This window comes from Aulonocara stuartgranti, assembly GCF_965226115.1.
Source record: "Aulonocara stuartgranti genome assembly, chromosome: 13".
NCBI lineage: Eukaryota > Metazoa > Chordata > Actinopteri > Cichliformes > Cichlidae > Aulonocara > Aulonocara stuartgranti.
In genome coordinates, this window is record NC_138949.1 from 34152408 (window position 1) to 34171193 (window position 18786).

At 42.4% G+C, this 18786-nt stretch overlaps 2 protein-coding genes across 4 annotated transcripts; both read left to right on the forward strand.

The window, feature by feature from the left end:
- Nucleotides 1-9216: 9216 nt before the first annotated feature.
- LOC309719919 (uncharacterized protein) lies at nucleotides 9217-11396 on the forward strand. Of its 3 annotated transcripts, none has more exons than XM_082556347.1 (3): nucleotides 9217-9344; nucleotides 10549-10836; nucleotides 11159-11396. In XM_082556347.1, the coding sequence occupies exons 1-3, from the start codon at nucleotides 9278-9280 to the stop codon at nucleotides 11191-11193; spliced, it is 390 nt and encodes a 129-aa protein (XP_082412473.1). In that variant the 5' UTR covers nucleotides 9217-9277; the 3' UTR covers nucleotides 11194-11396. The 3 variants fall into 3 exon arrangements, with proteins under 3 accessions (XP_082412473.1, XP_082412474.1, XP_082412475.1); XM_082556348.1 differs by having other exon boundaries at nucleotides 10549-10827; XM_082556349.1 differs by having other exon boundaries at nucleotides 10549-10800.
- A 4954-nt stretch (nucleotides 11397-16350) lies between these two features.
- Nucleotides 16351-18359, forward strand: LOC309720243 (uncharacterized protein). Its single transcript, XM_082556946.1, has 3 exons — nucleotides 16351-16455; nucleotides 17177-17488; nucleotides 17621-18359. The coding sequence occupies exons 1-3, from the start codon at nucleotides 16419-16421 to the stop codon at nucleotides 17671-17673; spliced, it is 402 nt and encodes a 133-aa protein (XP_082413072.1). The 5' UTR covers nucleotides 16351-16418; the 3' UTR covers nucleotides 17674-18359.
- The last annotated feature ends 427 nt before the right edge of the window (nucleotides 18360-18786 follow it).

Consider the following 18786-nt stretch of genomic DNA (forward strand, 5'->3'; position numbering starts at 1 on the left):
GATGATCCTCTAAATTTGTGACACGCCATTTCCTCTCCAGCTTACGAGTCTTTTGCTTTAGGCTACGTGATGGAGAATTATACCACGGAGTCAGGTACTTCTGATTAGAGACCTTAGTTTTCACAGGAGCTACAGTATCCAGAGTCGTACGTAGTGAGGAGGTGAAATTATTAACAAGATAATCGACCTCTGTTGGGGTAGCGTTCAGATAGCTGCTCTGCTCTATGTTGGTACAGGGCATTGGAGATGATAACAGTGGGTGGATTATATTCTTAAACTTAGTTACAGCGCTTTCAGAAAGACATCTACTGTGATAAACGTCTACTCTCCACCGCTGTGTAATCAATTATTGTAAATGTAAATGTTATTAGGAAATGATCAGACAGGAGAGGGTTTTCAGGAATGTTAAATGTTTTGGATTTTATATTATGTTATCTTATTATGCTAGTTTGAGATTTTGAGTTTTAGTCTCAAAATGTGGACTAACATGAATATATATTTATATATTTATTTATATATTTCAAATTTAAAAATGTTGTTTTTATCTCATTTTTAAAAAAAAATTTATTACTGAAGACGTGAAATTATGTTGCTTGAATTGCTTCCATTATGTTGACTCCTGTAAATGAGCTAATAAGATCAACATGAACATGTTGCGCGTACCCGATCCTCATCGCTGCCTCTATCAACACAGCAGTGTGAGAACCGAGCAGCCGTGTGACAGCAAACCATCAGGAACCAAAGAGAGAAGACACATTTGTGTCATGACACACAGCAACAACACACACTGACGCATACACACACACACACACACACACACACACACAGTCCTTCCTGCTGTGTCCTGATGCAGTTCTATGAAAGCAGGTTTTTATTATGAGCATTAATAATAAAGCTTGTTATTGTCACTTAAATATGCAGACACACCCCTCATTGTTTTTAGAGCCAGTAGGTGATGCTCATAGTATCGGCGTAACTCTGACCGCAGGCGATGTGACTTTTACATGTGGAGCTCCTCACCGTCACTCTTCAACTGCCGCCTGGGTTCACACCAACATGATTGGTCCTGTGTGGCAGCCACACCTGATTCCTCAGCAGGGCGGGAACGGCTCTCGTACCGCATCACCTGAGGGGACGAGCGCACCCGCGTGTATAAGACCGAAGCTTCGGCATCCACAGACACACTCCAGACAGCAGCAGTCATGGACGGGATTGCTCGTACTGCAGGACAGCAAGCCGGTGAGTTTGGTTTAAATGTTATTTTAAAAAGAGAAGAGTTTTTATTCTGCTGTCTGCAACAGCTTCAAACCTCAGGCCGTTTATTTCTAAAGATGCACAATCAGAAGCTAAAGGCAAAGATTTTAATATGTTATGAAAGAATGTGCACTTTTTTCTTTTTATCATTAGATCGTGTTTCAAACATTTTAAAGTTGGGACGTTTTTGTAGAGTCAAACTTACTCGCATCATATTTGACATCATGTTTCATACACACAGCTCAATGATAACCATGACGACAAAGAGCATAACTTTACTCATGGATCAAGTTTAAAAACAAAGATGAGAGAAAAATGTCAGACAGATGATCAGACACAGAAACTACAGAACTATTAAATAAAACAGGTTCCATTCAAACATGAACATATTTAATAAATCATTTAAAGCAGAATCAGTTCAACAGTTTTAGCAAAAATTATAAAAATACAAAAAGAAAAGGAAAGATGATAAAAAGATGACATCAGTGAGGACGTCCTCTAATAAATCATTACTGTGCAGGTAAGGTGGTGGAAGGTGCCGTGAAGAAGGCCTTGGGTGGAAACAAGCAGCAGGAGGGTGAGCAGAAGAAGGAAGGAGGAGGAGGAGGAGGAGGAGGAGGCTTCGGCGTGGGAGATGTCCTCAAACTGGCCGGTGGAAACAAGAATGAGGATCAAGGAGGAGCAGGAGGAGGTGAGCGCTGTCTAACTTCCTTTTCGTTTCCTCCTGTAACTGTGAAGCTCACAGCTACGGCAAAGCAACAGCTGTCACATGATGTGGATGTGATAAGATCCCAGCTGTGCCAGGATCTGTAACAGCATCCTTTTCTTACTATAAAGTGAAACAACTTTAAAACTGATCTTATGTTGTGCAGGTTAATTTGCACTTCATGACCAGCAGTGGATCACAAACCTTAATAAATGACAGCACAATGCAGTTTCCTCATAAACGATAGACCACAGGAAACATGCCAAACATTTAAACTAACTAAAGACTCATTTTGAGTTTGGTAGCAGCTGAACATGTTTTCTGTGGGTTTATGAAATCGTTGCATCCCAGCTGTTAAAAAATTCAACATGTGAACAATAAAAACGTCCTCTGAGTTCCTCCTGACACATTCTTTAGCAGTCTGCCTACACTCAACATAAGAGCTGTAGAAGTTTCCTCCACACGCAAGCAAAAGTCAAGCAGTTTGTGTATCAGACTGTAAACATTTGTTTCTGCTGCAGTTTTAACATGGGAGTCTATGGAGACTGACTCACTGCTGCCCCTGCCGGACACTAGAGAAACTGCAGGTTTTGGCCCCGGCTGTTGATGTCTTTTCACATTCAGTGTCTTTTATTAATCGGATCCTTTTTCTCTCAGGTATGGGGAACGCTCTCGGGGGGCTCTTTAAGTAGGAAGCCAGAGGTCCAGATTCTCCTGCAGCCTCCTCAAACCTCCGTCTGCAGCCGCCTGAGATGAAAGTGTCCAACCGAACTGATGGGAAACTGCTTCTCTGAAAATGTGTATATTCATATATGTTCATTGGTTTAAAGAAAATCCTGAATGAGAGATCTTTTATTGGGAATACTTTAAAATAAGTGCTTCTGAAATGTACACAAGGTAAAAAAAAATTATGTGAAAATGAAATAAACTTGTTCAAATAACATGGATGATGATGTGGTTTTATTCATTTGAAGGTGTTTTTAATCTGGGTTCATGGAGAGACATCACTCCTAATATGCTGCTAAGTGTGTGGATGTAGAGGGGGTGCATGGGGTGGAGTGATTGTGTGGTTACATAATTACACAAACAGAATGAATTAAATGTGTGATGCAGTAATACAATACCCACCTGTGTCACTCCTGCAATGCTCTCTTACATGTCAGCACCCAGCAGTTAATTATTTCACGATTAAATGCTAAACTTTAATAGCAGGCTTGTACAAAGTGAGATAGAGTCAGACCCTCTGAGGAGGGTTTCACTTTCTCTCTTCTTTATAACTGACCCTTGTTTTCTCTCTCTCAGCTCCTTGTCTCAGAGTGGGAGGGATTTGAAGCACAAAGGGAGGAGCTTGTCGTTTGGTTGGCTGATATGGATGTCCACCTGAGTGAGGTTGACCAGCTGACAGGAAACACCTGTGAAAAAACTGAAACAACTGCAGGTGTGGGCTTGTTTTGATATGATACAAACGTCAGAGACATGGTCCTAAACTGGACTAACAAAGGACAACGAGTCCAACATGAAACTAACCTCACATAATGCTGAAGTTCATTGATCATTTTAATCAAAAACGTTGTTTTTTACTGAACATGCAAACATCTGCTGGTGAAAATGTTATTTTATTGGTCTGTTATGAAGCTGTTGCTATTTCTAATGTGTTTTTATCACTTTTTGACGTTTTATTAATTAACCAATACATGTATTCATTGTGTTATCTATAGATATAGTATTTATGTTTTTATTTATAGTGTAGTAAAGAATTTTATTTATTACTGTTTAAAACACTAATATGTGACATTTATGAGTAGTGATGTTGTGCTGAGGGTTAAAATGTCTTTTTGTCTTTTTGTATACTGCAAACTGGCAATAAACCATTAAAACATGTCTGTGCTGTGCTCGTATTTATTTTACCCTAGCCAAGACAATTCCATTTATGATGCATTTTATTTTGAAAGATTTAAAATGGTTCTTTGAATAACCACTCAAGTTTCTTTAAAATGATTCTGTAAAGAACCATTTTAAAAAGGTTCTTCAAAAACCATTAAAGGTTCCCCAACGACCCATTTCTTGATGGTTCTTTGGGGAACCTTTGAAGGTTCTTCTACGGCATCAGTCTAAAGGACCACTTTTGGTTCCAGTTGACACCTTTATTTTTCTGAGTGCAGTCCTCTTCAGTGTATTCCGCTTTGCTTCCTTTGTCTGGTTATGTCTGATCATTCCCAGCTGTTCCTCTCGTTGTCCTGCCTGTGTTGGTGTTTCTCCTGCTGTCATTCTCTCCAACGTTCAGCTTTTCTCTCATTCTTTGTCTCAGGTTGCATGTTTCTCGTTACCAGTTTAGGTTTTTCTTAGTTTATGTCACTACCATTCTCTACTTTTGTTTGCACTTCATCCAGCCTGTAAATAAAGCTCACTCACAGGACGCCAGTCGTCAGTGCCTGCACTTGGTTCCTTCAGCATCCGTGACAAAATCATTGTTTTTTATACTTGGTGAGCCACAACCACAGAGTCCAAGCTCCACTTTCTGTCTCGTTTCTTAGGTGCTCTACTTCATTTGCTCCAAGAATATATTTATATGTGTGAGGCAGACCGTGTGATGATGAGAGAGAGCGGACCAAGCGCAGACAAACGGAGGCGTAGGCGGAGCTTAAACTGAGAGCAAGTCTTTATTCGGAGGCTCAACAAAAACACAACAAAGCTGAAACCAGGAGCAGCTAAACAAAAGAACACGAGGAACATGGAAAACATTACAAAAACCTTACAACCATGAGCAAAGACATCGAGGAGGAGGAGGAGGGGACACGGCTGACGACGAAGACAATCCGACAGAGAAGAGAGGGAAGCACACACACAGGGAGACGAGGAAACGGCAGCTGAGACTAATCAGACGAGACTCAAAACTCAAAGCACTGACTCTTCGCCTCCTTCATGTTCACGGTGGATCATAGATGTTATGCAGTAACTTCAACTGGGAAAGATGAGATGCTCCGTCAAAGGAGCCACGTCCAGCTTTCACACTAACTGGCAAACATTTCTGACATTTATTGGCAAATGGAAAGATGGACAATAGCTGCCTCCTCCACAGTGTGTCTGTACATGTCAAGTTTATATAAGTCGTTCTGCCTTTTTTGTTTTTTCTTTCTTTTCCTTCTGGCAGATGGGACGGTTTCAGTTTATGAGCAGTGTGTCCCTCTGCTTGTATGTTTATTTGTTGTTGTGACTGTATAAAAATCTCTTTCAATAAAAAGACCTCGATTAAAAAAAAACTGCGAAACTCTCCAAAATACAACAGGAAACACACGAGCGTGGAGACAAGGAGGAGGCACACAGGAGCACCTAAACACTAGAAATAATAAACAAATAACCAGAAACTCAAACGATGAGTTTTAATAACACGGAGTCGTTCTGTACCATGACAGTGTCGGTGTTTTACAGAAAGGTTCTACGTTTAGATGTTGGTAAGATCTCCTGAGCGAATTTGAAATGCATGAATATAGTAAAGCTTTCTGTAAACCAATGAACTTCCATTTTCCCTCCATCATCACCGGTTTGACTAAACGCTACTTGTACTCTCGCTGTCACAGACGGAGGTCAGAGGTCCGCCATGCTCCTGTCAAGGACCCCTGACGATGACACACTGCCTCACCGACAACAACAAGGCAGCAGTTGAAGATCTCGCGGCCTCAGCCAGACATTCCCACCCTCACTGTATGTTTGTTCTCCCATCGCCCCAACCAAGTCGTCACCAGGTGGTGATGACGACTTGACCCACGTGTCCAAAACATACAGCTGCAGATCCGATGGTATGATTACAAAATCCTGGTGCCGCATACAAATATGAACACCTTTATCCTTCAACACGGTGTTCAATGTGTGGTTAGCACAGAGGTCCAATAACAGAACACCACTCGTGTTCACACTGGGCCGTTTCTCCCATTCAAACCTGTCCAGGTCACACTCGTGCCCACACAAGTGTTGAAGTCCCTCAGCAGAACGATGGAGCACCTCCATGAGGACGCTCTGAGCTGCTGTGTGGCACACAGACACAGACGCCAGTCAAAGACCTGTTCCACGTAGCTTCTCTGCGTCTGCTCTTTAGATACTTCCGGTTTTATTTTGCTCAGTCTCATCACCAGCTCAAGGAAGGCCTGGAGTTTTCTATCAGTCGTGGATTAAGACTGCATAAGGCTGGAGGATGACTACTGCTCATCTTACAGACCTCCTTTACAGCCAACTCAGTCATTCTATTGGATTCCCTCCAGAATCCGGCGCGTATCATAGGGACACGGAAGGTCAGCTTTCGTATTCCTGTGGGACACCTCGGGACATGACAAATCATCGGTATGTTACGCGTTGGGAATGAGAACGGTCTCCCTCAGCACACCTCTGCAGCTTATTGAATCACTGCACCCACAACAGGTGCAGACGTGGAAACCATGGTTCTACCTGTCAGGCAGAAATGTTTCCCCACGTGCTCGACTGACCAACCCCTCGAGCAGCAGCTGTTGCTTTAATATAACATTTTGATAATATTCCTGCACGCTCGCAACGTTCTTATTCACCACCGAACAAAAAGGCTGCATGTCCTGAACGATCCAGCAATAAACAAGTTTGTGCATCTGCCCATAATGTTTACAGAGAGGGAACAGGAAGGTCGGACCCGTCACCGGTGGTTACAGCGATGTGATATGAATATAATTAAATATCTTGTAGAACACAAGCTACAGATATCACAAAGATCACGGGTCTGGCAAAATTGTAAAGTAGCTTGAAATGTTGTGACTTCTTAACAAGAACAACATCAAGACTGGAGCAATTTCTATCCAATCACCTGGTTTCCGTGGTTACTATCCGCTCCGAGCTCCCTGACCTGCACTCAATCTACAGCAGGCGGTGCTGGACCAAGGCCAGGAAGATCGTGAAGGACCTCAGCCATCCCAACAACAGACTGTTCTCTCTGTTGAGGTCAGGAAAGCGATTCCGCTCCCTGAAGACCAACACAGAGAGACTGAGGAGGAGCTTCTTCCCGCAGGCGATACGGTCTCTCAATCACACCACCACACAGTACTGACCCACACATATGGTTCTTACACACACACTGGACTTTCTGGACTTTGGTTTTGCACAACACTGGTCACTATATTCTTCATTTCCAGTTAATACTTGTACAGCTGCTGTTATTGTATTCTTATATAGTTATATAGTTCTATATTGTGTATTGTGTATTTTGTTGTACAGTTATTTTATTTTCAACTTTAATTTATATATTTTATCTTATTCATTCCCAGTTAAATTTACCCTTCATTCTAATTTGTGTTGTACAGTTATTTCATTTTTAACCTTAATTTATATTTTATTCCTTCCTAGTTAAATTTACCCTTTTTAATTTTTCATATTTATTTCCTATCTTATTCATAGCCTTTTCCTTTTTTGTTTTCTTTAGGTCACGAGCAGTTGTCCAAGCATTTCACTACATATCGTACTGTGTATGACTGTGTACGTGACAAATAAAATTTGAATTTGAATTTGAATTTGAATTTGAATACTTAACCCACTTTTATTTGTGAAGCAAACAAAGAGAGGCGTTCAGTGACAGCAGGGCGGCTACAGTCAAACCCATAAATGTTAATCACTTGCCCGGAGCAACACCTGGATTCTGCAGCCAATCAGACACCGGATTATCCTTGGCGCCTCCATCGAGAGAAGAGCGTGAATCGACCGGTCTGACAGGTCAATAAACAACAACGAGCTTCGCAGAAACTGACGAGTGAACTCACACTGCGTTACTCCCCAAAAGGTTTCAGATTATAAAACGTGAGGCAGGCTGCACGTTTACCCTGATCACACATCTGTCTCTAGATGTTCAAACCAACACCAGGATGTGACTGAGTCCTCGCTGTGTTCACACGCTGAACGATTCCCGAGAGCTGTGAGGCAATCCTGCAAACAGCAGAAGATCCCAGTTTGGCTTCCAGCATGTTGTTTGTATCCCAGTGAAACAAACAACAAACTGCGAGATAAATGTAGGTCTCTGAGGTCACGGTGTACATGTGGACAGCTTCTGTTTCACTTGTTTGTTGTCTCTTTGTTTTCGTTGTTTGACCTTTTGAAATAAATCTTTGAGTTTCCATCAACGAACTGAGGCCTGGGATGTTGCAGGTACCCACGTGATGATGTCCTGTTGACCTGATTAACCCCGGAGTCCTGTGAAAAAGCTCTTTGTCAACAAGCTTATTATGAACATAAATAATACAGCGTGACTCATGCAGGGCTTTTAGAACACACACACACACACACACAGAGCAGGAGACTCTTCACATTTGTCAAAACATGAAGATTCAGTCACTTCAGCTCTGCCATGTTAAACACTGAGTCATTACGAAGTTTCGTCGGCTGGAGCATCGTTGGGATGAGCCTGAAGCTCATCAACTCCACCCTGCAGGGCAGCGGAGCTCCTCCCTCAGACTGCGTCAGCCATAGAGGAGCTTCAGCTGCATATTAACTCCTCATTCGGTCTCAGGGAGCACACCTGCCACCTGTCAGGCAGAAGAGCCCAAACAGATCTCTGCATTTCACCTACAAAACCTTATTATTATGTTACGTTGTGTTTTTTTGTCACACTGTCACTTTGTTGCTCTTGTTTGCACATTTGCACGTGCACTTTGCTGTCTCTTAACAAAAAAAAGTCTTCCTTAGATAGTTAGATAGTTTTTGTTCATTTATGTTAGGCCAGTCTGTCTTGCCTCTGCTAGCCAGCTAACTAGGCCTGTTAGTTAGCTAGTTTAGTGTTTTCTGTTAATTTATGTTGCATGTAGCACCTTGGTCCCGGAGGAACGTTGTTTCGCTTCACTGTGTACTAACTGTACATGGTTGAAGTGACAATAAAGCCAACTTGACTTGACTCATGCTGTTTTGCTCACATTCATAGTCTACAAATGATTTATGAGCGAGGTTTGCACTCGTCTCTCATCTAGAGGAAACTGTTCCGTCACCTGTTGGACTCCCACCATCACAGGTGTATTCCACCTCAGTGCTGCCATCTTCTCAAATTACCGTTCCTGTTTGAGCAGGTCTTTTATTAAAAGTCTGAAGTAACCAACCACAACAGCAGTTGTCGTGAGCTGACACTGTATACATAATATAATAGATAAATGATGCTGCCGCCTGGCCTCAAACCTGTGTGACAGGTCAGCCCTGTGCGGCAGCCTCACCTCAGCAGGGCGGGAGGGGCGCTCGTATCCCGTCACCTGAGGGGACGAGCGCACCCTCCTGTATAAGACAGATGCTTCAGCATCCACAAACACACTCCGGGCGGCAGCAGTCATGGCAGACTTCGGTGGCAAACCCGGGGGAAATGATGGGATTGCGCGTGCTTTGGGACAGCAAGCCGGTGAGTTTGAGGAAAATCTCTCAGATTTCATCAGCTTTAAATATTATTTCAAAGAAGAGAAGAGTTTTTATTCTGCTGTCTGCAACAGCTTCAAACCTCAGAGAGTTTCCTTCAAAAGGTTCAAAGTATGAAGCTAAAATGAAAGATTTTTAATTAGGTCATAACAGTTGAGTTGAATCTCTTCATTAGAAATGTAAACTTACGACCTCTGTTTATTTTGATGTTTCATTCTATTATCATGATTATGATTATCTTACTTTTTCTGTGGTTATCTAAACTGTCCACGCTTTTTAAAATCCTTTTGCTCTTTAAGCAAAAACAGAAAAATGGATAAAATGTTGTGTGGCGATCAGCTGACTGAGCACTCACACTTTAGTTCAGACTCACAACCAGGAAGCGATAACACTGTCTGATACTAAATCACAGACTTTATGAATGAGCAGTCATTTCATTTTCAGCCTGCAGTAAAAAAAATTTAAATATTTAACGTAATTTTTGGACTTTGTTGAGAAGACGAGGTGTGCAACAACATCGATGCAAACACCAACACCGACAGTTCCCCGGTTTGTCCGTCCACATTCCTGTGTGAAACTGACAGGAATTTCCACACGGCCGTGTCGGTGAGGGCGGCCTTGTTTACAGTGCAATCAATCATGTTGTCATAGAAACGTCAATGCAAAGTAAGTGTAATTATCGCACTCGGCCGTCGTTGGTCAGCCTGTTCTGCAAACTCAGCCGCTGAAGCTCAGGGAGCAGACACGAAGCACAGCAGGTACACGCCCACGTCACGCACGCCCACACCGCCCATCAGGTACTGCAGACACAAAAAGAGGAAACTGGTCCACGCGTACCCTTCCACAGCAACGCTAACGTGAGGCCAGAAGCTTTAGAGAGCGAGCTGAGGCCACCAGCTCCAACCTAGCTGCTCAGCATGTCTCCAAAAGTAGGGTCACCACAAACTAGCAGCACTACACGCACAGACACGGTTCACCTTTCAGCGGCCGTGGCTCCTGTTTCTTCCCTCTGCCTTCCCTGACCTTTCTTCCATCTGTGGCTGTGGAGCTGTGTCGGCAGGTTGCAGATGGCCAAGTACAGATGAAATAGCTCACGCTGAAAGTAGAAATAAGCAGTAATAATCAGTACATATAAATGTGATGGTGAGAGCCCTTCAGGTGAGGATGCCTAAACGCTGTTTGTTGTGCAGGTAAGGTGGTGGAGGGTGCAGTGAAGAAGGGCATGAGTGCATACGCACAGAAGGGGCAGAAGGGTGGCCAGAAGGGTGAGAAGAAGAAGGAAGGAGGAGGAGGAGGAGGAGGAGGTCTCAACATCGATGACGTGCTGTCATTCGACGGTGGAAACAAAAACGAGGGTCAGCGAGGTGGAGGAGGTGGAGGAGGTGGAGGAGGTCTCAACATCGATGACGTGCTGTCATTCGACGGTGGAAACAAAAACGAGGGTCAGCGAGGTGGAGGAGGTGGAGGAGGTGGAGGAGGTGAGCGCTGCCTAATGGAGCAGCATTTTTAAACATTTTGTGTTTACATGTGACTTGGCATCGTGCAGGATGAAAGCAGAAAGCTGATTTAGACCAAATATTTAAATTTGATATGATTTCATTTTGAATTTGATGGCACCCTGTCACGTTATCATCCAAAAAAATCAAACCTGTACAGGTGTTATGAAAGAGGAAAATATCCACAGAGGTCAGTGTGTGGGAGTCGACTCGCTGCTGCCTCTGCTGGACGTGGGAGGAACTGCAGCTTCAGAGACGGCTCCATCTGTGTTTGTCTGATATTAATTTCTCGTTTCTCTCTCAGGTCTGGGGAACGTCGTTGGCGGGTTATTTAAATAGAAAACCTCCTTCAGCCCCATCAAACCTCCACCTGCAGCCTCCTGAGATGACTACATCATATCATGTTTGCTGTGTTTTATCTTCTTTCACTTCATGTTCAGCAGAAAATTCAAATTCTTCCGTCTGATTGTTTTATGATTATTATCATTATATTGTTTGTCCTGCCTTAATAAACAGGCACAATTAAAAGAGCTTTGTCACCAGTGTGCATTACTTCCTGCTTTATTTGTTTAGTCAGATTTAAGCAGTGTCCCAAATCAGGGTCTGCATCCTCCTGAGGCCGCATCTGTAGGCCGATTACGTCACAGCGACATGACGAAGGCTGCTCCAAATGCGGCCGATAAATGCGTCCTTCATTTCCCCGGATTTGAAGGATGGCTCAGGTGTACAGACTGAGGGACCCACTGCTGCACGTCATCTGTGAGGCTTTGCAGCCCTGATGATCCACCAGGACAAACTCAGCAGTGTGTGAGGAAGAGGAGGAGGAAGAGCCAGCAGCAGCTGACAGATGGAGAGAATAGACAGACTGTTCCCTGTTTGTGAAGGACTGCTAGGAAAGTTTAACATAACTGTCTGTCCTGAATCAGTCTTATTAGGTAATGTTCAAATAATGTGATCATCCCAGTGTTTCCAGTGTGGGAGAAAGTACTCAGAGTACTCAGGGCCTTCAAGTTACACACTATGAAAGGCAGCAACAAGTTTAATGTTCAGAAACCTAAAGTCTGTATCAGCAGCAGGATGGAGCTAAAATAAATGTTGGTTTCAGTTCTATGAAGCTTTGAGTATTTTGGATCAGTAGCTGCTGTGTTTGTTGCATCATATTGCTGTAACTGTTTATATGCTTTATATATTCTGAGCTAAGTTGATCTATAGTGTTACATCATATTCTATAAGGATGTTATGTGTTTGTAGACTTTCTGCCCAGTTTGACCCATTTAGCAGACGTCAGCCTGTTTAAGGCTCTGATATCTATTCTGTGTGACTTAAAGAATAATCCTTTAATTGTCCCACAGGGGGAGATTTGGTTGTAACAACAGCAATAAAAACAAATATACAAACAAACAGGACACAGAACAGAAACATACACTTTTTTTTTTTAATATTTACATCAAAGACCATAGTTACCAAAAACAGAGTACTGTACAGTTATTAAAATTAAATACAGATAAGAGGCAAACCCAGGCTGCAGTGTGAATTGGTTAAAGCAGTTATGACATGGTCTGATTTTCTCACCCAATACAGGAATATTTCATATATCAGTCGACTCTTCATTCTATCAGACACAGTTATCACAGCTCGTACATTTGCTTTTTACACATATATGTAAGCACTGAGCCAAATTTAGTGATGCCAACATATTAAAAGAACAATATTTGTCTCTTATATATAACACATCTGTATACACACTGTCACAGATACTTACTTGTCTTTGAGTGAAGATTTAAGGTGAGGAAATATAAATAACTGCAGCTTGAATCTTTACTGAAGCTCAGTATTAGACACAGAGTTCAAGCTCACTGCTGTAATAACTAATTAGGACAGAGGCCTTAGACCTCCTGTCCTAATTTCCTCTCCTTTCTATTATTGTACGATCTTCTGTACGATATAAAGCGCCAATATAAATTCCAATTAGTTGAAGAGATCAAAGCATTATTCAGGTTATTAAGTTTAAGTAAAATATTCTAATACGCTGTGAAAAGACTTAAACGTTATAGACTTCATCTGTGTAAACAAGCTTTTTTGTGAACTCAAAAATAAGCCTGTTTTCAGCTTTGTGACCTTTTTGCGTAGCCTAATGCTCTCCAAATTCAGGGGCAGCATGCTTCAAAGGACCCGACCCACCTGGTCCACGTAGGACGGGTCCTTCAAAGGCCGGGTAGGCCAGAAGTGCGGAAGCGTAGAGCTGCCACCCAGGCAAAAGAAAAATACAAGTGTATCACGTTATAACGTGAAAGGTTTATTGTTCTAACAAGATACTTTTCCTGTTTGTACAATATAATATTTATATTGTACGAACGTGATAATTATGTATATTGTAATAACGTGATATTATGTTGTTCAAACAGGAAAAGTATCTTGTTAGAACAATAAACCTTTCACGTTATAATGTGATACACTTGTATTTTTCTTTTGCCTGGGTGGCAGCTCTACGCTTCCGTACAGAAGTGAGTGGCCTACCCGGCCTACTGAAATTATCCATTGAATTAGCTAAGTAATTCCTAAATGCGTGTAGATTAAATAAAATTATTTTACCTGGATGTGATTGTCTCTGATGAGTCTAAGGTACCAAACATGCCGGTGACAACGATAAAGTTTTTCCAGCTCCTCGAGAATGAAAAATGTACAAAACAACGGAGCGACATTTCTGGGTCAATTTTAAAGTTTTCACGCTGTGGCGCTAGTGACCGGACAAAAAGTGGAAGTAAGGGTGGACTTGAACAAAGGCTAGAAGGATTTCACAGCCGCTCATTTCCGGCTTTCCTGTATATACAGTTCTGGTTGTTGCAGATAGGGGGGGACTGTAGTTATCGGTGCATGTATGAGTTCAGGGTGGTTATGGAAGAAACTGTTTCTGAGTCTGTGGGTCTTTGTGCTGATGCACCTGTTCAGCTTGTACTTCCTGAGGACTCTCAGGAAGTACTCTCAGGAAGTACACTTCCTGAGGTAAAGTTCTAGACTAAACCAATATTATATAATAATAATAATAATAATAATAATAATAATAATAATAATAATAATAATAATAATAATAATAATAATAAAGATTTTAGACCTTTCCCCAAGCTTCCCTTATGAAGTAAGACCTTGGAGAGGATTGTACATACCCAGCTGTTAGACTACTTGAATGACTCGCAGCTGTCTGAAATCTTCAGATCCGGTTTTAAGCCCTTTCACAGTCTCTTGTTAAAGCTATGAATGACATTCTTGTTGCGACTGATCCTGGTAAATATGCTGTGCTTGTGTATTGGACATGACAGCTGCATTTGACACAGTGGACCACGACCTGCTGATCTCCCGCTTACACCACTGTGTGGGAATTTCTGATTTGGCATTGTCATGGATAAAATCAAATCTGTCCAAAAGGAGTTTTTGTGTTAAGCTGGCCCTCCGTGGTCCCTCTGCTTTGGGGTGTGCCCCAGGGATCTATCCTCGGGCCCTTATTTTTCTCGCTGTATTTACTCCCTCTTGGTGCGATTTTTCGTAAACACTGAGTGTCATTTCGTTTGCATGCTGATGACTGTCAGCTTTATTTACCTTTAAGTCATTTGGATACCTCCACATGTCAATCTCTGCTTGACTGTCTTAGCGATGTCAAATAATTTTCTATATTTTAATGATCGCAATTCGGAAACAAATTTATTTGGCCCGCATCGTTCTACTGATTCTCCAGATGTCGATTTTGGTGTTTTGACCTCCCATCTGAAAAGTTCAATCATTAATCTTGGTGTTAAATTTGATTCCGCACTTACCTTCGATGGTCATGTAAATATTAAAATCAGCTTTTTATCACCTCAGACGCCTGTCGAAGGTCAAGCCTTTCCTTTCCAAACACAATTCGGGAACTCTTATTCATGCTTTTATCACCTCACGTCTGGACTATTGTAATTCCCTTTTAATAGGGGTCGGGTCGCGCACTTTGTCAAACCTGCAGTTAGTGCAAAATGTAGCAGCACAATTTTTAACCGGTAGTAGAAAATTCAATCACATCACTCCGGTTCTGGATTCTTTACATTGGCTCCCATTGAATTTAGGATTCGTTTAAAGTCTTTTTTATTGGTTTTTAAATGTTTAAATGGTCTGGCTGTGGGGAATGAGGGCCCTGGACTCTTTATGCTGAGCAGCGTGTTTATTTACAGTGCAGCAGAATGACAATATATCCCCGTGCGCTCCCGTGTCGTGTCTTCTTCTCAAAAGTCCGTGCTCGCCATTCCCGTGTGTCCGCACACCCTGTGCTCGCTGCCCTCCAGTGTTCCACGCTCCTCCTGAGGGGAAATAACAGAGGCAGCTGTCAAGACACTTAATTCCAGTAGACACACACTCACAGACTTAAACTAAGCTAGAAGACTGACGTGGAGTCTCACGCAACAATCCAACGTCGAGGCGCGCTCAGCCACACTGTTAAACCTGGCACCTGGCAGACACACCCACCAGGCCTGAAGAACCGGTGCTCTGTCACACCCACACACACACCTATACACAAACACATGGAAACAAAGGGCAGCAGCACCAAAAATACACATGCTTATTCAAAATCCCTGGATCCTTCAGACCCAGGCCGGTGACACCGGCTCCTGTCATGTTCCTGCTCGCTCGTGGCGTTCAGCTGAGCAGCTGTTGCTGTCGGTACCTATGTCGCAGCCAAAACTCAGGAGAACGAGGGTTCTCAATTGCAGCTCCGATGCTTCCCCTCCATATTAGACAAGCGTCATCAGTGCAGGTCTTTAAATCCAGATTGAAAACCTATTTTTATTCCCGGCTTTTAACTCTGTAGGAAACTGACACCTTTCTTCTCAGTTTTATTGTATGTTTAATTTTGCTTGTTGTGTTGATTTGTGTTGTTCAGCACTTTGGTCTGCCTGCTGTGTTTTTAAAGTGCTATACAAATAAACGATGATGTTGAAATATTAAAGGTAAAAATATTAATGCTGCAGTAGAATATTCCGACTGCTACAGGTGTTGAACTTTGAGCTCATTTTAAATACTTCATATATTCTGTTTATGCATCATATTCTATAAATCATGTGTTTACATGACACGCAGCACAATCACGTGTGGATGTCCACATATCTACGAAATCCGCTGAAAAGGCTCAAGCTGTGTGGGAAATGGTTAACCGTTGGGATCTACAGGGTTATTAAAATGTAAATGAAAAATGAAGCACTGGCAAAAAAAAGTCAACAGGCTGTAAAGTAAAAGAGTAAAATGTCTGTGACAGCGCTGTGGGACACGGGGACACGGGGAGAGGACAGCGCTTTACTTTTAGATTTGTCCTGCTGGGACACCACTGCTCCAAACGAATGCACAAAACCATCACCGCAGCACAACAAACAGCAGTTCAGCTGTCAGAACCACACTCTGTGTTTTACATTTCTGTGAGGTCACAGCAGGTGGAACAGGTTGAGCTGGTCTGCAAACACACCTGAGAGGTGTCACCGGCTCCAGTCTCACCTCCACCTGCCTGAGAAGGGAAACGTCTCCTCACAGCAACACAGAAAATCACAGACATGGACAAACTGGCTGGGATTGTCGGGAAAAAAGTGGGTGAGTGCAAAAACAGTAATAATGATAAATGGAAAAGAAGTGAAGCTGATTCGTTTTTCTGCTCCTGCTTTGATTGGTGGAGCAGGCGGAGCTGCAGTCAGGTGGAAACTAAAACTTAAGTTTTTTTAGTTGAGCTGATGCACAGACAACAGTAACAACAACTCTTTCAGTGTGCGCTCAAATACTGGACTCAACAGGACAGCTTTTTTCATAATGCTCAGACACATCACAGACCCTGATTCGCTTTGATGGAGAGAAACACAAATAACAGTTTAATTCTTTTATCTTTAATAGTTTTGATATTTTCATGTTCAAGCATTGTCTCAGATTTCAATGTGTGAAAAATACTTTTACAGCTTACATGACAAAGTCGAGACTGGACAACCTTTCTAAACCAGTACGATACACAGTGACATTGCAAACATGCTCACTGTGATCTCACAAGTTCAAGTGAGATCATCTTTTCAAAGATGGCCTCCGGAGCTGGAAAATATAGTTGGAAAATTACTCTCGTTGGGTTCAGCTGAGTGATTATTACTGATTATCAGTATTAACAGTTACCTGGCATGGTTTAACATCCATAAAGCCTTTATACGAGTCGCAGTGGGACAACACCTGATTCTGCGGCTATAAAGGAAACTGAGGAAGAGGAACAGGAAGTGGAAGTGCAGGAAAGAACGTCGTGTATACCCATTATTTTAAACTTGTGCTTTTCGTACAGGAGATGCGGTGGAGGGTGCGGTGAAGGGCGCTCTGCATTTAGGGAACAAAGACAAAGACAAGAATAAGAAGAAAGGTGGAGGAGGAATCTTCTCACGGACAGGAGGCGACAAGGACAAAAAGAAGGAGGTGGACAAGGGCGAAGACAAAGGAGGACTCTTCAACAGAGAGGACGAATATGAGAAGGAGCGGAAGTCCGGATTCAAGGGTCTCTTCACTGAAGGGCCGCTCCCTGAAGCTGGCGGTGGTGGCGGAGCAGCGATGGAAGGAGAAGGTGAAGAAAAACCACAAAGTGCTTCTGCCAACGATGGGGGTACGTATGAGGAGCAGGACTGCACATCGCTCCGTCACACTGAAGCCTCTTTGTATATGGCAACCTCGGAAGTGTACAAGCTGTGCCGCTGAATGGATTCGTTCATAATGTCTCACTTTTGGTTCTTCTCAGATTTGCTGGATGATCTTTTCGAATTGGCTGAAGAAACATCTCAAGGAAACTAAAACAGGAAGCTGTAAAGCACATCCCGACCCCCGAGGAATCAACTCCCACTCCTGAATAAAGACTAAAAAAAAAATCCACTTTTTTGTCCGTCTTTCAGAAACGCACAGCTTCAGGCAGATAACTCGTAAGCTGGAAAGGAAATGGCGTGCCACAAACCATTAGAGGAAAAATGACCAATAATCATCCCACAGATGTAATATTATCTACAGCTACTTTCAGTACATTGATGTTAAGTTAGACTCTTTTTCTCCAATTGATCTTTCTGAGTTAACTTCAATAATTACTTCCTCCAAACCATCAACGTGTCTTTTAGACCCCATTCCTACAAAACTGCTCAAAGAAGTCCTGCCATTAATTAATTCTTCGATCTTAAATATGATCAACCTATCTCTAATAATCAGCATTTAATCATTTGTTATTATTAGAGCTGTCAGCATTAACATGGATCAATCCAACCAATCACAGCAGATGGCCCCGCCCCTCCCTGAGCCTGGTTCTGCCGGAGGTTTCTTCCTGTTAAAAGGGAGTTTTTCCTTCCCACTGTTGCCAGAGTGCTGCTCATAGGGGGTCACATGATTGTTGGGTAATAAAAACTAAAATGCTTGAACATGGACTTTAAATACATTCATTTATTGTTTCTGGTTTGGTTGTCCTTTAATATTGAATAAATTAAATGAATAAATTAGTTATGTGGAATTATTACTCTGGTCAAACAGAGTCTCTGAGGTAGCTCATCACACACATAAATAATCCATTTCTATGAACTGATCTAAATGTGAGGAGAAAATACCTGAAACGTTGCACAGGTTTGGTATGACAGTCTACCTTTGACACAGGTGACCAATCAATGACCTTTCTGTGACCTGATGGGGGGTCGTGAATATATGTAATACATGAATACATAAATTAGATGTATAACAAAAAAATAATTATAAAATATGTAATATATGTATATATTGTAAGGCAGACCCTACAATAGTACATACAGAGAAAAACCCAACAATCATATGACCCCCTATGAGCAGCACTTTGGCGACAGTGGGAAGGAAAAACTCCCTTTTAACAGGAAGAAACCTCCGGCAGAACCAGGCTCAGGGAGGGGCGGGGCCATC

Bases quoted from the DNA above. Each gene is read 5' to 3' on its own strand.
- LOC309720243 (XM_082556946.1), top strand. From the start codon at position 16,419: ATGGACAAACTGGCTGGGATTGTCGGGAAAAAAGTGG. The intron at 16,456-17,176 runs GTGAGTGCAAAA...CTTTTCGTACAG, and splicing joins GATTGTCGGGAAAAAAGTGG to GAGATGCGGTGGAGGGTGCG. The intron at 17,489-17,620 runs GTACGTATGAGG...GGTTCTTCTCAG, and splicing joins TGCTTCTGCCAACGATGGGG to ATTTGCTGGATGATCTTTTC.
- LOC309719919 (XM_082556347.1), top strand. From the start codon at position 9,278: ATGGCAGACTTCGGTGGCAAACCCGGGGGAAATGATGGGATTGCGCGT. The intron at 9,345-10,548 runs GTGAGTTTGAGG...TTTGTTGTGCAG, and splicing joins TGCTTTGGGACAGCAAGCCG to GTAAGGTGGTGGAGGGTGCA. The intron at 10,837-11,158 runs GTGAGCGCTGCC...TTTCTCTCTCAG, and splicing joins AGGTGGAGGAGGTGGAGGAG to GTCTGGGGAACGTCGTTGGC.